At 42.6% G+C, this 17,026-nt stretch overlaps 1 protein-coding gene across 1 annotated transcript; it reads right to left on the minus strand.

The window, feature by feature from the left end:
* Positions 1-1,085: 1,085 nt before the first annotated feature.
* On the minus strand, positions 1,086-16,270 carry LOC311009248 (insulin-like growth factor-binding protein 4). The gene is made up of 4 exons (XM_084003291.1): positions 15,259-16,270; positions 7,536-7,699; positions 6,042-6,167; positions 1,086-4,417 (listed from the first exon to the last, which is right to left on the minus strand). Exons 1-4 carry the CDS (start codon positions 15,614-15,616, stop codon positions 4,280-4,282), a joined length of 786 nt encoding a protein of 261 aa, XP_083859417.1. The 5' UTR covers positions 15,617-16,270; the 3' UTR covers positions 1,086-4,279.
* Positions 16,271-17,026: the final 756 nt, after the last annotated feature.

Consider the following 17,026-nt stretch of genomic DNA (forward strand, 5'->3'; position numbering starts at 1 on the left):
AATTCCTTGAGTAGTATCATTAATCTGTCTGTCAAACAAGCCTTGACCATATGCTTAGGGAAACATGCGGGACATTGTCCTTCTGACTTGGTTGCTTTCATACATTCCTCAAAGTTCACTGTAAATGTCCTCTGACTCAGACAGACAACAGTTTTACTTTTACTGTTTGGAATAAACGAGTAGACTGATGGCCTCTGAAGTATTCTCACACATGCCCGTTTGATTTGTGAACATGTACATTTTGATGTGAAGTACATCCTTGTACACAGCTCAATATGTAGTCAAGCACTTTCAACCTTTTATCCAAAGGTTTGTTTCCTGTTGGTTTTGGCACAGTATCTATCACTGCTTTGTTTACTTTTTTGCTGATTTGAAGACTCAAACATGGACCAAAATGTTTGATATGAGTTATTTTTCAACTATAAAATTGTCTGACAAACACTTAACCAAATATAAAGTCATTCTTAAACACAAAGGTTGGCAGGTGAATTAGTATCAGTAACAACTACAAACAACACAAACACATGAAACAGATTTAACATTAAAAACACATTTAAAACATGATTTAAGACTAAAAAAAACTAAAATAGCCTACCTAAAAATATGTGGCAGTCCGCAACATTTTCATCTATTTTATTGTCTTTGAAGCTATCAAAGAGTGAGTTAAAACAATGGTGATTGATCACATGACCCACTAATTAAAGTGCTTGTACTTAATCAAATCATACTGAACCATGCCAAACATTCAAGTCATGTGATGTGGGCAACATTATGGCTACTAAATGCATTTGTGGTGGATAGAACAGTTTGTCAGCAATCACTAGTTCATCTTTATGTATTAATTCATTCTTATTGTATCCGTACTTTTTGTATTTTGTCTATATGATACAAATTTCTCTCTTGGAAAACTCATTGTTACCATGTCAGCACAACTTTGGTCAAAACTGTCTTTTCAAACACATTTGCAGCATGGCTTTTCTATACGTCCTGTGATTAATTGGCCAACATTTATGCTGTTAAAAATACTGTGATAAGCAAAAATCTTCCAATACTACTTCTTATAGTACTGCTGCTACTCGTAATAACGGCAACTGAAACAAAAGTGTAGTTTCTAAAGTGTTTTAATTGATGTATTACAATGTGTACATTTTCCTCGAGTAAACATTTACAATATAACTGAACATTTCATTGGTTGAATCTCTACATTTCAGTTCTCTCATCACTTCAGTGTTTTATTACAACAGTCCTGTTCTGGACAAGATACACAGGACCTGAGCTGCTTTCAGTCCCAGTCCATTTGTATGCATGCAAATATTACTCTACACATGTATAGATAATACAGTTCAGTACAGCAAGGTTAGAGATCAAGCGACACACTATAGCTTAAACAGTTTATGTAGTTAAAAGGCTTTTACAAAGTCGAAGCCAGAACCATTTGTCAAATATGACAAGTATACAGAGACATGTGTTTAGTTACACTTCAATACTTGATGAAAGATAAGATAGGATTTTGCTGTGTGCATGCAGTTCACTTAATCAGTATTAATGTCCCCAGATACTTTGCCTGTATTCTTTGGAACAAGTTTTTAGGATATTTGGTTTTTGACGTATTTAAGCTGTAGCAATAATTCTCCACCCGTACCATCTTCTATCTGTTTGCGTTTTGGTGAACTACCTTTGGATACATTTATTTATTTAGTGACAAGTAAAAGTGGTCATCAGATGCCAATGTGCTGTTTCCAGCCAACTGGCCTCAGTAATTACATTAAATTAACCTGTAGTTTTGTAGTTGAGTTAGTAACTGGGAAGCAAAAGCATTTTGAATTCTGACTGATATTGTATATGACAGAATAACTAGGCCAACACGGAGACAGGAAATAAGTTACCTTTCATTTTTATTTGAATAGTTTACCATGACTAACCATATAGGAGGTGCGTCATGGCTCAGCTGACTGCAAACTTCTCGCACCTGAAGGTTCTATGATTTACTACCTTGCACAATAACTCAATGAGAGAGGCACCAAAATTACAGTCGTCTACTTTTCTCAGAATCAATATTTATATATGCATACACTCCAGTTTTTTTTTTTTTTTTAGAAAGAAAAGGTAGACCAAATTTAATATGGAACAATGTGCAAAAATGCATAAAAATAATAATAATAATAGCAATAATAGTTTTCATGGCACTTTTTAATTTCTGTGTGGAGCTGAATGGACCTCCCTTAAGTTTGTTGTGCTCTAATAGTCCCTTTTAAAGCTTACCTGATCAGCGCGGAGACATAGAAAAAATAAAAAAATGTGTGACATTAGCTGTGAATATGTCTTATTAGAATCTTTTTTCGTTCTTCTTTTCAACATATCTGATATTACTGCACTGTAATCTATACACCAGTGATTTGTTAGGTTGACATTTATGCTGTTCTGTTTGGGACAGCAACACGAATAATGACTGTCCAGACACACAAGATGAATTTGTGCTTCAGTCATTAAAAAACCAAAGTGGAACAGATCGCGCGAGCAGGCTGCCTGACCACCACCATTAGCTTAAACCTGCTACTCTGCCCTGAACTCATAATGCACACCACCAATACAATCAAATAGCTATACGAATATACCAGTCTCGCCTACAGCATCTAACATATTTGATGTGTGGCTACATCACTTTCACTGGTAATACTCTCCTTTATTTATTAGTGTGATGCCCTACAGACGATATGAAAACTGAAAACTAGCGTGACAGATTCACAGAGGAAATTCTGATTTCCACATAATCATTATGCTATCTTTACTGCTACACCTCCTCCATTCAAAGGTTCACGTTCACTAGGAGTTGCTAAGCTGCCAAGAGCTTAATTATTAAAACTTATTACACTTGTATATGTAAGACACGTGACGCCTGCTAATTATAACATGACCAATGAAACAATCGGCCAGTTTTAGCTGCTGTGATGGTGGGTTGTTACTTTTATATTTTAACAATGGCATTGAAAACACTCAATGGAAGCAGCCTTTGCCAGTAGCTAGTGCAGATGGTCACACATTTAGGTGATCCTCACACTTGCTGATGCTAATTGCTCCACTTCCTGAAAATCCCAGTCTTCTGTTAATCAATGCCCAGAAAGTGCAGAAGATATTTTTCCTTTCCTTTTTTTTTTTTTTTGTATTTTGGCACAATCAGTATATAGCACCACCAAAGTTCTGCCAAACAGTCCGTTTGGAGAGAAATCCTGTATGTTGAAGCATATTCATACAAACACGAGTCACACTGGCATCTTAGCACCAGCTGGAGGAATAAGATTATCCTATCAGCAGTATACAGAGTTTCTAGCCCCACTATGCTGCCAGTCCCTCTGGAGCACGATGCTTGAGAGAGCTCTTCAGCAAAGAGAGGAAGCAGAGCAAACCACCGGGTGATGAAGCAAATCTATTCTGGCCTGTCAGAGATACAGTTGTTCAAACTAATCTCACTTTTTCGTTTTGGTCTTGATGTTGTGAAAAGCTATGGCTTTATCATTTGGTAACTCAAGGCAGGGTTCTTTTTTTTTTTTATTCCTTTGTTTCCCCCGTTTCTTTTTTTCATTTCTTATCTCATCTTTTATTGCTTTTCTTGTCGTCACTGATCTGTTTACTACCACATTTTGTGCTTTGTTTTGACCTTCAGATCAAATGGGTGGGGTTTTACGACATAGGATAGCCACGCATGATATCCTATTACACAAAATGTGTGGAAAACTAGTACACGATCCTTCAATTTATAATCTTTATGGATTGTCCTGATGCGGTTATTACAACTGGTCTAGTGCTCCAGAGAGAATGCAACACACAGCTCCTGATGTATCTCAGGTCTGGTTATCTGGTGGGGTTGATGCATTTCCTTACTTTTCAAGGATACGCTACTGAAGTTAGACTTCAGAAGACAACACATTTTTTCTCTCAAACAAAAGATCACAATTACAACTGTTATCTGTAGGGGTTTTTTTTCTGCCACCTGTAACTTTTAAAGCGCATGTGTCTAAAGACTATCTGTCTTCAGTTCACATAGTAGAAACAATACACAACAAGTGCTCAAAAGACTCAGAGATCACATACTCTCACACACACACAGAAACAAAATAGCAAAAGAACTAAATTCAATGGTTTCCTTTTTGTTGCGCAGGCTCAAGTACCGTTGGCCTCAGGTGAAGCGAGGCTTTAGAGCAAAGTCCTTTCCTCGTGTAGTTCTACTAATAAGTGCCAGTAGAATTCAGCTGGTCCTGCTCCTCCACTGCCACTCCACTCCTCAATCCCTCAAGGTAGCAGTCATTAGCTGGTGGCAGTCCAGATCCCCTCGCAGCTCCAGCGGGCCTGGCAGCCTCATGCCGGTTTTCTGATCCACACACCAGCACTTTCCCCGCTGGCCGTCACGTGCGGGATGACACTTGGGCCAAAAAAGATGCATAGAATATTCTAGTTAGATATAAAAGCTTCTTCAACTGCAGGTTCAAATAGTAAAGCTGCTCCAATACGTGTTTTTATATTACAAATGGGTCAAAGTACGACTCGGCAGTTCTCCTAAGCTTCACTGCGCTTTTACAGCATTTCTTAAATTCATATTCTGGTTTAACCGCTCGCAGCTTTACAGTTTTATTTCGCTCTCACTGCTCTCATCGGCTTATTTAAAAGTCCCACTGTGCACGACCTGTCCAACACCAAATGGCACACTGGCAAGATTGGCGACTAGGTCACACAGCGGAGATAGGACTTAAGTTGCACACACAATGACTAGAGACTTGAGTAGGAGAACCAGTGTAATACAATACAATATTCTATATCCAACTGCTTGTGAATATGTTTGATAACGGTGATCATTTGTGTTTGTGTTGCGTTAACAGCTGCCTCTTATAATCAATGAATGGAGGTTTGTATAAAGCACTAGGTAAGAGGTTGCAGACTGAAGAGCAGACAGAAGAGCAGTCAATGTTGACTTGCAGGGTGATAATTCTCAAAGATGACATCAGATATGCAGCTTTTAAGCTTTTAAAGATGTTTTCCTTGTTTTGGCTTTGTCTGCCTGCATAAATGGCCAAATAGCAGAAACATACGTACATTAGGGCAAACTACACGCAGCTGGTGAGTCAATTATTTGATTCACAGCTCATGACATTCCTACTGTGAACGTTTTAAAAAATTCCTGTAATTTAAAGAAATCATCGGGTTATTTTGTACTTTTTCCGCAGTGATTTACAGTTTCCAAAAGTCCCCAAGACCCGTTAATCTCCGAGCAACCCTGCCATGAAATGATTGCCAGTTGTCCCTCGTGACCTATGCTTTACTTACCAATAGGGGTTATCACAGAGCAGTTTTAGTTAAACAGTAAACAGATGCCTGTGAATCTGAGCAGACAGAGACACTTTAACCACGTTACACAATCGACATAACTCTGACTCTTGATGCCTGGTTGCCTTAGCAGAGCTTTCCTTTTATCTCTCACTCTGCGTCTGCTGTTTTGATAGCATACACAAGTCACAGCAGTCTTATCTATGTTTTTATGTTCTCTGATTCTCTCACTCTTATCTGCGTAGTTGCCCAATCTTCCGAAGGCAGAATAGTAAAGGCTAATTGCATCCATCACAGCAATAAAGTGATTATTGTTAACGGTTTAGGGGAAAGCACTTTACACACACCGTTCAACTCTTGTTTTCCTGAGAGAAAGAAAAAAAAAAAGAAGAGAAAAAAAACACACTTTCTTTTCTGCTCACACTTTTCAAGTGAGCTGAGAAAAATAAGGACCTAGTATGACCACGGTGGTCTGCTTGGAGACGTGTTTGTGTCGATCTTGAAATAGTCAGAGACAGCACTTCATCGGCTACAGGCCTTTTTTGGTGTTTTGGCTCCCAAATTGTTGATGTGGTTTCAAATGAACCGCTTGAAGTTTCATTATGTGCATTTTTATTTGTATTGGCTTGATAATTGAGATTGACAGTTCACCAGAATAAATGGCCAAGTGGTCTGCTCAGTAATTCTATTAAGCTCATAACAAGTGTGTGCTTGAATTCACGAACCTGTTTAGCGTGGAAATCTCCGTTCTTGTCACAGTTGGGTATGGGGATCGTGAAGAGATCATCATGCGTGCGGCTGTTTGACGCCAATCTGTCCAAAGCTCTCTGCAGCTCCGCACGACATGGAGCCTGCAGGCGAAATCATTTTGCATTTGATGTTCATTCACATCATTAGAGCGCCAGACATAGATATACATAGACTTTTTTGCAATGCTGCAATAAACCGGGTGTTTATAAAAGAATGCCACACGATTATCTCTGCTTTTCAGAAGAGAATGATAATAATCCAACACCATAAGTAAGGATAATATTGCAGTTAGTCACGCTAACAGGCGAAATGTCTCCCGGGGGCCTCTGCACGCTCTCCTCCTGGAGAAGCAGCCTCCTAGTGGCGGGGAGGACAAAGTGAGTCGCTTTCTCATTCCCGCCACTTTGAAAGTGCACACGGGCGTCTTAAACGTGATTTAGGCGTGACGCATTTGAGTGTCCGTTTGGCAAAGTTACACCATCGGACACGGCCCATTCCCAGTGGTTCCGCATGGCGGCTTTTCGGCCGTTTTGTGCGCATCCAACACTTTTCCAAAGCCTTGGTTAAGCTTTCTGCAAGGACGGTTGCACAGACATTGGCTGACGTGGAATTGTCAGCTCAATTTCTCCTCACAAAAAAAAAAACGATATTCTAAAAGCTCTCTCAAAGTTCTCCATTTTCTCTGCTCATCTGCATGTGCGTAGTGAGAAAGTGTTGGACCTCAGCAAAGTAATGTCTGACGGTGTCATGTCACTTTGGCCTTGTGGACACTCACAACCCTTCTAGCAGTGGATATCACTGCAGCAAAAATACAGAGCAAGCGAACAGGGGAAATCCCAACTTTAATATTGCCATCATGGTTTATTTATTAGAATCAAAGTCAAAGTGCTGGAGTCGGGGTGACATATTTTGATTTGACATTAAATGTCAACACCCTTACATTGTTTGTACAGCGCTGAGTGGACTGCATCGAATTCACAAGCCAACTAATGGTTTGCATGTGGATGCATCATTCCGGCAGATTCTTTTAATCAATCGGCACATCGAACTGCATTCCCACAACGCCCTTAAAGTCATTTAAAATGATATATGTGGGAGACTGTGGTATTACTCTGCATTCATGTTACACATTTCTCCGTTAAATGGATGTACTAAAATGTGATAAAACCAGCCTGTTACTGATTAATGGGGATTTTATGATGCTGCGCTTGCCGATGTTAAAACGGCAAATCGCATGGTGATGTCAATGTGCACCTGTACTTCATTTCGAAAGACTGCAATTAAATGTAATTGTCTGTAAATAACTAATTTGTACATTTACAACCTGACAGTTACACTTGTGGCTTTGGAACTATAAAGCCTTAATGCAAAACACTTGCTGGGGCCGAGGCATGTGCTGCAGAGGAGATTGCTCCGTTTTGTTGATTTCTGTGAAACTGATAATACGTCAGAAGGTCGGTTTCTCTCACCAGCGCCGCTTTGGTCTCCTCCCTGGCGGTGTTGCTTCTCTGGTTTGTGGATTTCGGAGGATGTCGGGCCAGAGTCTTCTGTATGCAGCGCTTGTCCTGTGGACTGCACCGGATATTGCTGTTGTTTGGGTGTTCTGGGATGATCTCATCCTGCCTTTCCATTGCTAAAGAACAAGGGATAATGGTTTAGTTTGTTAAATACAACAACATGTTCAGTTTTACACGTGTCAAAAACATTTGCAGGGCTTTTGTTGCAGGATTATCAGTACAACGTAATAATATCACATTTCATATGAGCATCATTTAGTGCCACATGTATTATTTGAAGGTGTGAGATATAGAGTAGGAGCTTTTCCACCTTGTCCTTTTACATAATGTCCCATACAGCTGGACATGGTGATATGTAGGCTAAAAATTAGGCCAGGTTAACCTCAAGGACTCGAAGCTGTGTTCCCACTCTGGGGGGGGGGGGGGGATCTGTACCTTGACTCGCGCCCTCTACTCAACTACTGCACCACAGCCATGCAACAAGCTCTGGGGCTTTTTGAAGGATAGCTGGGGTTCTGTGGGTCTGCAGGCAGGCAGCTGCTTCCTCAGGAAATGCCCCCCACCCTCTTCAGTCTCCGTCCCTCCACAACAACCTCAGTTTGTGCCAGATGGAGGTTGTTAGAGGGGTATTTGCACTGTCACAAGTGGGCACAACGGTGTGTGAGCTGGTCGGCGGCCGGCGGGCACAAGACGGGCAAAATGGAGGATAAAGGTTGTGAATGCCTTTCTGACTGCTCATGCGTGCTTGCCTTTCACCTGTGACTTGTGAAACTTGGAAGAGTTTCTGCTTTCTGCTCATACCCATGGTATTTTACAGATTGGAACTGGAATCAAAGCACTGCGGTTTTACCTTTTTTTTTAAGCAGTTCTCCCTCTGATCATTGAACCAAATCTGAGCTCTGGTTAATACCTAGGGTTACTTCAAGGCATTTACTTAATTGCTGCTGGCAGGGATGATGAAGTTGGCTCTATAATCTTGTGCAATGTGCAGCCTTTTCTCAGGTCTACAATGCATGAAGGCTAACACATATTCCAAATCAGTAAGCTTTCCGTTGCAGTACTTGAGCTAGTACTGGCCCTGTTATTCAGGAAATTGATCTTGGGCCATATTATTGTTGTTTTTTTTGCAACTTGGTGACAAGAGTTGGAAATTGACCATGTTTGTTCAAACTTCATAGACAGTCATCTTGCTTGGCTTTGTTTATCTGGGGGGGGGATCTCTTGGCTGTTTGTATTTTTAGTCTTGTTGCTGCTAAAGCTTGCTCATCAGAACTTTCTTCCACAACAGCCAACAGCGTTTCAGCTGTTTCCTTTGTTCCAAGTTGTTCTTTTTCCTCTCCTGCCAGTTCACACTTTTTCCGATTCCGATAGGGTGTGCCAAAGTGATTTCGAAGTGGGTCAGGGGTGGCGTGTCCTGTTTGCTACCACTGCTGTTTTCTATGGAGGAAGTTGCCACTTCTCTGTTTGGTTTCATTTTGGGCAGCTCTTGGCTTTTAAAATGTAATTCCTCCAGTGCATTATCAGCCCCGGAGCTGATGCGTTGCAGTGTATTGCCAGTCACAGGTGCACAGCAAAGATAAAGGCAGATCTTGTGTAAACATATAATTGTTGCTTGCTCGATCCAGTTCTTGGTTAAATAGTTGTTGTCGGGTATCGGCTGCCACACTTGCGAAAGTATTTGTCATACTGGCCACCAGAGATTCATTCATTCTGGGACAGAGAGCAGGTGAACACATTACATAATTTAACCTATAATGGCATGTCCATGCCAAGGCTTCTGTTTGTGTCTTTTCTTTGTAGTCCGCATAATAAGGAAAAGGATGTAAAGGGGTGATCAGATTTCAAATTCCACTGTTTGTGGCTTTAAGGCTGAACTTGTTCACCTCAGAGACAAATATCCTCCTCAAATAAATATTTAGTTAGGCTCAGCGAGATTGGCAGAGTGCTTTCCTATGGTTTATACTTCCACTAGCTTAAATATTGGAAGAGAGTCCACTATGTGAGACATTTGTACAAAAGCCCTTTAAAAATAACTTTAATTTGTGTTCTGTTTAATACAGAATGCACTGAGGATTGTTACAGGATGCAGGTAGATTAGTGAGCTTTTGCATTTTGCAACAGGAAGCTGCTGGGTAACTCAGTACAGACATTTGTCCCAAGATCTCAATGTAAAAAGTTTCCAAGAAAATGTTTTTGTTTTTGCTGAGCTCTTGTGGTTTAACATCTCATTTTGCTGCAGTGATGTAGGAATGTACTTGGCCTGCCAGTAAAACTGTGACATCACTGTTGGGTGTGGTTACAGGTGCAACGTGTTGTTATGGGTAGGGCTGAACTGGAAGACCTTTTTTATTGAGGTTTTGGAATGAAAGTTCAAATGTCTGTTGTTTTATTTATGACGTCAACATTTTGAACCGCAATATTTTGTTGGATAAAAACATGTGAATTGTGGAAATGATTACATCTATCTTCTTTCAATAAAATGTGACTTTTGGACTTCAAAACCCAGTTATTGGAATGTTTTGACCTCATGAGTCAGAAACGATCCCAACTAGCCACTAGTGGAATCTAATTCTACAATGGAACTTATAATATAATCTTTTTGTAGCCTAATCTTCACACAATCTTCTTCACTCATGCTGTAGCACTTTTCAGCCCAAACACATTGAGGGCAGAGGGCAGTAAAACATTACTTTGCTCCTAACATTTGTTTAAGGAACAAACGAAATGGAAAGGGAATAGTAGTGCAGTTGTGCTGCTGAGATTTCAAAAACTATTAATCTTGTATAAGCTATTTGTCTTGTGCATTTCAGCTGTGCTCACTACACAGGCGTCAACTCCATTCAGCGCCAGGGCCATTCCTGTTCTGCTGCCTTATTCATTTTTGTTTTACAAACATTGGGATTAGCTTGTTTTTTACTAAAATAGCGTTCCATAAAAGTTACCTAGCAAGGCATGAAATGTGAAATTCACAGTAAAACATGGTGTGTCATATTGTGATCTTCCTTGAAACTAAATACAATAGATTATTCTATATTGACATCAACTAATCTCCTGAAAAATGAATACTCTCTGGGGAGGTTACTCCTCCAATATGTTTTGTAACACTTTGATATGTGTTTTTTCAACTGTTTCTGGCAGCGAGCTCAAAAGTTGACTCGGCTCACTACCAAAAAAATGTTCTCTTTAGTCAACACTGGATCCTGGTTTCCAGGCAGGAGACTTCTTTGAATCCGTTAATCATCAGAGTTTGTGTCTAGTGCAGTTAAACACCATTGTAGATGACAAGCATGTGCTGAAAGAAGGCCAATGGAAATTTTGGAACAGTCTGGTTTGTCGAAGGAAAGATGTGAAGTAAAGTTAAATCAACAATGAATCAAAACGGCAACCTCCGTGTAAAGCAAACATGGCATTGCTGTCTAGCTAATCCTATTATCTGATGCTGTTTTGGCCACTTTTCATTCAAGTGATGTTTAAACAGACATCCAGTAACGGCCTACGACATATTTGTGAGTTTGAATCAAAATAGAGCAGAGCAGCAGAGGTTTGCTGTCCTGTTTGATTAAGTCTGTAAGGAGCATAATTGCAAACACATCTGAAAGGTTTTAAAGATGCATGCATTTCAATCCTAAATTGCACAAACCAGTTTTTAATTTCACAGGCATTATAGATTATATTTCGAAGAATAGTCTGCTTAACATTCCTGCTGTAGAATTAAGTTCAAAGCACGGAGAAGGTCGGATTACAACACACTCAGAGGGAGAGCGACTTAATTCTGGGTAAACTCAAGTAAACATTGGGTTTTCCTCGCATTCAATGCCTCCTTTGGGATTCATGGTTTCTTTTGTTTTCAGGAAGTATTCCTATTTAGATCTACTATCCCGATCATAAACACGTGTTCAAAGACATGTGTGTTATCCAACCATATAAACTGAACCGAGGTATTACAGCCACGCTTAACCTCGTGGGACATAACTCCAAAGGCCAGACTTCCATCACTACTTGTTTTGTAGATTTATCTCTATTTTTTGCCAGCAGATCTGTGAGTAGATGCTGTCATAGTGAGCTGGGGAAATATCAGCCATCCATCACTTGTTGATGCACTCGTACTACTACTTCTATATGTGATGAACAGATCTATGAATAGAAAGAAACCTGCAGCTGCAGTGAATTAGGTCAAACTATTTTGAGTTACATCATTAACTTAATTGGCAGAAATGCAAGGAGAGGAAATTAACACTACAGCATTTTTATGGGGGCAGTGAAGGGGCGCACTATGTAGAATAGTTTTAACAAATGCAATATTTAATCTTTAGGAAAGGTTGTGAATTGCCAGTAATGACCACTGCTCAGAAAATACACTTATCAACATTTGTCAAGATGTTGACTTGTAGATTGCTGCATTGTTATTTCCATAATAGGAATTTAGGCCTGTTTCATGGCAATGTTGGATTGTTTGTGTATCTCTCAGCTCCAAAACTAGAAGGGGGGATAATCACATTTACTTCTGCACGAGAGCTCCAGCTGTACAAATGTGCTGGACAATCCCAAAAAAAGCAAATACACAACTTTAAGGGACATCTGCCGGGAGAGGTTTGGGGAACATCCTCAGCTAGCACTCTGAAAATATCTTAAACACAACTCCCAAAACAGGCTGAGGAGTCCTCGGTCCTGGGAGAAAGGGAAAACTAGATTAGCATGCTGCTTTCATAAAGACCTGTGTGCTTCACAGTGAACTGGAGCATAGTTGGACAATGTCTGGCTCCCACCGATTCATTCATGCAACTCCTTCAGAGCCTGTAGGTGAAGACTTTTCATATGTGACATCTGTATCAGTAAATAATATCCATTTCACTGTCAGAGGGAAGCATTTGAATACGACACCAGGGCAGACGTTGCAGGAATGCATGAAGAGATGCCAACACATGCATGATGATTTATTCTAAGTATTACGATAGCGAGAGTTTCTAAGAATGGCATATTAAGATGCACACAAGCCTGTCTTAGACCTTGACATGAGATGCAGGGTAGTGCTTGTTGTTGCTATGGAAATTTGGTTCAAGAATAGCCTTCAGGTTAATACATTTTTGAGAGAAATGGACTGTTTTCAACAAAAGAAACTGCCAGCCTGATTTCATGAATTTCCATTATTTCACCACTTCTTTCATTTGTAGTGAGCAGAAGGTCACCCTTGAAATGAAGTTGCAATCATGAGGCAGCACAAATCTTTGTGATACAAGTGTCATGTTGCTGTATCTAGATGCAGAGCTTTTGCTATTAGACTGAACACCCCAAATACCCTTCAATTGGCTGTCGAGATCAGCCTCCATCCTAGGGTCCTTTTCATCATGAATTCCATGAAATAGAAGAGGGTTTTTAAAAAAAAATAAAAAAAAATGCCCTTCTATTTTTATCAAGCATGTTCACTGTTGCTAGGAGTGGGGCAGCATCAGACATGTATTCAGGAGATGCACCCCCTTGTTTAATAATGCATAAGTATGGTGAATGCGCCACAAAGGAAATCTCCTGCTTGCGACTGGAGTTGCTCTTCGCCTCTCCCCCACGCCTTTCTGATTGTCTCTCCACCAACATGGTTTACATAGAACATTCTTATACGGCGGTTCTGAGCCCAGAAGAACTGATTTACTGTGAGATTTATTGGGCAGCACCGTCCCTGCTTTGTTATGACAGACTGCAGGGGTGACACAGAGTGTGGAGGCAAACAGAACTCACCACTCAGATTACAGAACACCAAAAAACTACATTTATGAACTTTCCAAAAAATCTTCCATCTACCGCTGCCCCACCTCCCCCCTAGAGGAGGGACCTGAGACTCCCCCCAGTGCACTATAACCCAGATCCAGGCCAGCGGATCAGACAACGCAGCATCAAAGAGCAGAAATAATGAACATCTTGCAAGATAAACTGGTGTGGATGGACAAAGTCGGGCCAAGCTGAGACAGCCCTCCGTTTTTATCGTGCTGTGAACAGCTTTCCTCGTCTTTCTGATTCCATTTAGTCATGCTATGTGCCGGCCTAACCTATGCTGGCCCTGCACAGAGAGCAGAAGGCTCTCATTTCAGTTCTGGCAGCAGGAGTGCCGATGAGCTCATCCTCATGAAGGATCTGGACGCAGTGGGCAATGCGCTCAAAGGCTTGTTTGGGGTGGGGGGGGTGGGGGGGTGCACCCATGGCCAGGGAAAACAGATGCTGCAATGAAGATGAGAGTCCTGGGAGTTTTATATTGGCTAAGTTCACCCAAATCTTTGGTGTTCTGGCGCAAGCAGATACTGCCATGACCAGTCACTGTCTGGGAGCCTGGGCTCTGTGGAAGCAGCTAGTTAGTTGATAATCTGGAACAAACGGTCGAGCCACCTCGTCTGCGACACATTATAACAATCGTCTCATATGGAATAATGAAATCTACACCACTCCCTTTGTGGAGAGCAGAGGGAGACAAATAGTGGGGACTGTTTCTTCAGTAGAAAGAAGTTAAAGTCAAAGCGGGGGAACTGGAATTGGATCTGCAGATAAGACGTCCAGTATTAGACATCCCACTGTGTGAAAGTGGAAACAGACTTTCTTCTTTGCAGAAGGAATGCGACGGCGAAGGGGAGAATGAGAAGCCCAAAACGGCTGTGATAAAGACATCAACAGCAGATGAAGAGTTAGACATCTGCAGCAGCAGAAGGAGGAGGAGGGGATGGGGGGCATCCATGAAAGGGCACCAAGTGAATTACTGATTGCAGAGAGCTCTAATAGCCCCAGGCTGGCCACACTCCATTACAGTCATTTCATACAGCAGCTTTTATTACCTCCTCCCATTACAAACTCACACACATTCACTTCCCCACGCACACTCAGACTCTCACATTCCCAGTACCACCACAATGCATTTCATTTCACTGCCTGCATCATGCGACTACCTGCAGGAGCTCGGTTTAACGTTGGCGTGATGGGGGGTAAATGCACACCCAAGGGTTGCTGGGAAAAGGGAATTCACTCTCTGCATTCACCAAAAGCGTAGTTCCTTCAGTAAAACTAACTTGCACGCCACATAGTCATACAGAGTGCCAGACGCATGCAGCGGACAAATACAGCAGAAACTCCTCATTCACACTTGCACACACGCCCACCCCCAGCTATCGCCACAGCGCTCTCCTCTCTGATGCCTGCTCTGCGTCTGACATCAGGGCCCCTTTCACAGCGAGTGGCCGCAAGACAGCAGAGGGACTGTGTGCGCTCTCCCATCAGGCCATGCGTGAGGAGCTGGTGTGTGTCCACGCTCTGGTTCAGGGCTTAGCTGAGATTAGGGTAAACAAGCAGTACATTGTCACTGCCCCTCCCCATCCCCCCCCCACCCCAACTCTGATTCTGCCCAGCTCAGGTAAGGCCCAGGGAGCGGAGACCGAAAATATTCTGGTCTGCTCGATCGTGGGTCCACAGAGCCAGAAGGATGCAGAGATGCCAGTCTGGGTTTGGAGAGACCTGGACCTGTGGCTGACAGATGCTACATACTTCATGCTATGAGAGCATCTTGATAAAGACCTGCAGATAACAAATGTTTTGTAATGCTCTGGTGCTCTCAGCCTAATTGTAATTGACAATTAAAAGGAAGAAGAAGTGCCCAGTGTTAAGAAGTACCCACACATAGACTCTGACCCGGTCTCCCTCTCACCTGAGTTCTCCTCCACCTCCCTCTCATCAGTGCACACCCCCTGGCCGTGCATCAGCGAGTGAAGTGGCCTCTCCACGCCACGAGGCGGGTAGCAGCGGAGTCCCGTGCCACATCGGGGTGAGTAGACGCCACAGTGCGCCCCTTTTGGCAAGGCGCATGTGGGGCAGCAGCCGCAGCCAGGCTCCCGCACCGTCTCCTCGCAGCCGTCCGGCAGACGGCAGCTGGCTAGCCTCTCCTCGGAGCACACCGGGCAACGGATGGCCTGGTCCGACCAGCACAGTGTCACCAGCGACAGGGCGCCAAATGCCCAAAGGCCCCAGCAGGATGGAGCTACCGCCACGCCACCTCCACGCACCATGGCAACCCCAGCACCTGCACGTAATCCTTTGCCCTTGTATATGCTCCCCTTTGCTTCCCTCTCCTCTGAGTGTTGTGCAGCTTTTGATCACTTTCTACTTCAACAGCAGATCTGAGACCAACAAGGGAGGTTTGAGAGGAACGCTTTGTCCAGGATGGTCTTTGATATTTTCAGATGGTTAGTATTTCAATTGCAAGGACACAATGCCTCTGCTGTATTGCCTCTCTCCGTTCCTCTGATTCAATTTCACAGCGCAGAAATTGGAGCCTGCTCTTGATCTGCTCAGCTGGCGAATGTAGTGGTGATAAGAACTAGTTTTTGTTATGTTGGAATGGACAGTTGCAGGAAGGATATCCACCACTGTGTTCAGGTGTGTCTTGCTCTCTCTTCGAGTTTGAGTCCGGAGGCTCGCCCGCCCTCCTAATGAAACACCAAAAAATCTGGTCTACAAGTGTCCGAAATGCAAAGCAGGTCATCAAAAAGCAGCGTTTTAAGTAACAGCTGCAGTTTCCTCCTCTTGCTGGTGTGCAGTGTAAAGGACTCGCTCCTGAGAATGGATCAACACGACTGGCTCTCCTTGGACTTTATACTGGTCCATGGACACGCCTCTTTCTACAGTGAGAGAGGAGCTGAAAAGCACAGCAGAGAAAGCCAGGCTAAAGCTCGCTCCCTCTGTCTCCCTCTGTCTTACTCTCTAGCTCTCTTTCTCAGATACACAAGCTTTTATACACTCTCTCTCTCACTTGTCCTTTCTCAATCCTGAGTGCACACAGAGAAGCAAAAAAAAAAAGAGCTGAATCGCCCTCTCACTTGTTCACACACTGATTACAATTTCAAGTAAAACTACAAGACACTCACTTATTTCGTGTGACGGATACATTGATGTGATGAAACTTTTGGGTCCATAATAAGCTAAAAAAAACAACAAAAAAACAGAACGTATCAGTGTTGTTCCACTTTAATCAACCCCAAATGCTGTGTGTGTGTGTGTGTGTGTGTGTGTGTGTGTGTGTGTGTGTGTGTGTGTGTGTGTGTGTGCGTGTGCGTGTGCGTGTGCGTGTCTGCCTTCAGGGTCGAAAACATTGTTCAAACAACAAAGCAACCTCATGTGTGTTCCCTTGAAGGTCTCTGTGTGCGTCTATGTGTGTTTGCATACGTGTGCGTCCAGTGGTCAGTCTTTGCTGTTGCCCCCCCCCCCCCCCATTATGTCAGCCCCCAGATCTCTCTCTCTCTCTCTCTCTCTCTCTCTCTCTCTCTCTCTCTCTCTCTCTCTCTCTCTCTGCTAACTGGAATGGGCAGCTATAAAAGGCAAATGGACAGTCTAACCCCCCTCTCTGCTGCCCTGCCCCCATCAGTCCTAAAAAAGCCTCCCACCAGTGGGATTTGCAGGATAAGTTTTTAACAACGCTC

This window comes from Eutrigla gurnardus (assembly GCF_963514095.1).
Source record: "Eutrigla gurnardus genome assembly, chromosome: 3".
NCBI classification, from domain to species: Eukaryota; Metazoa; Chordata; class Actinopteri; order Perciformes; family Triglidae; genus Eutrigla; species Eutrigla gurnardus.

Bases quoted from the DNA above. Each gene is read 5' to 3' on its own strand.
- LOC311009248 (XM_084003291.1), bottom strand. From the start codon at position 15,616: ATGGTGCGTGGAGGTGGCGTGGCGGTAGCTCCATCCTGCTGGGGCCTT. The intron at 6,168-7,535 runs GTGAGAGAAACC...TTTCGCCTGCAG, and splicing joins AGGAGACCAAAGCGGCGCTG to GCTCCATGTCGTGCGGAGCT. The intron at 4,418-6,041 runs GTTCGTGAATTC...TTTTGGCCCAAG, and splicing joins GAGATTTCCACGCTAAACAG to TGTCATCCCGCACGTGACGG.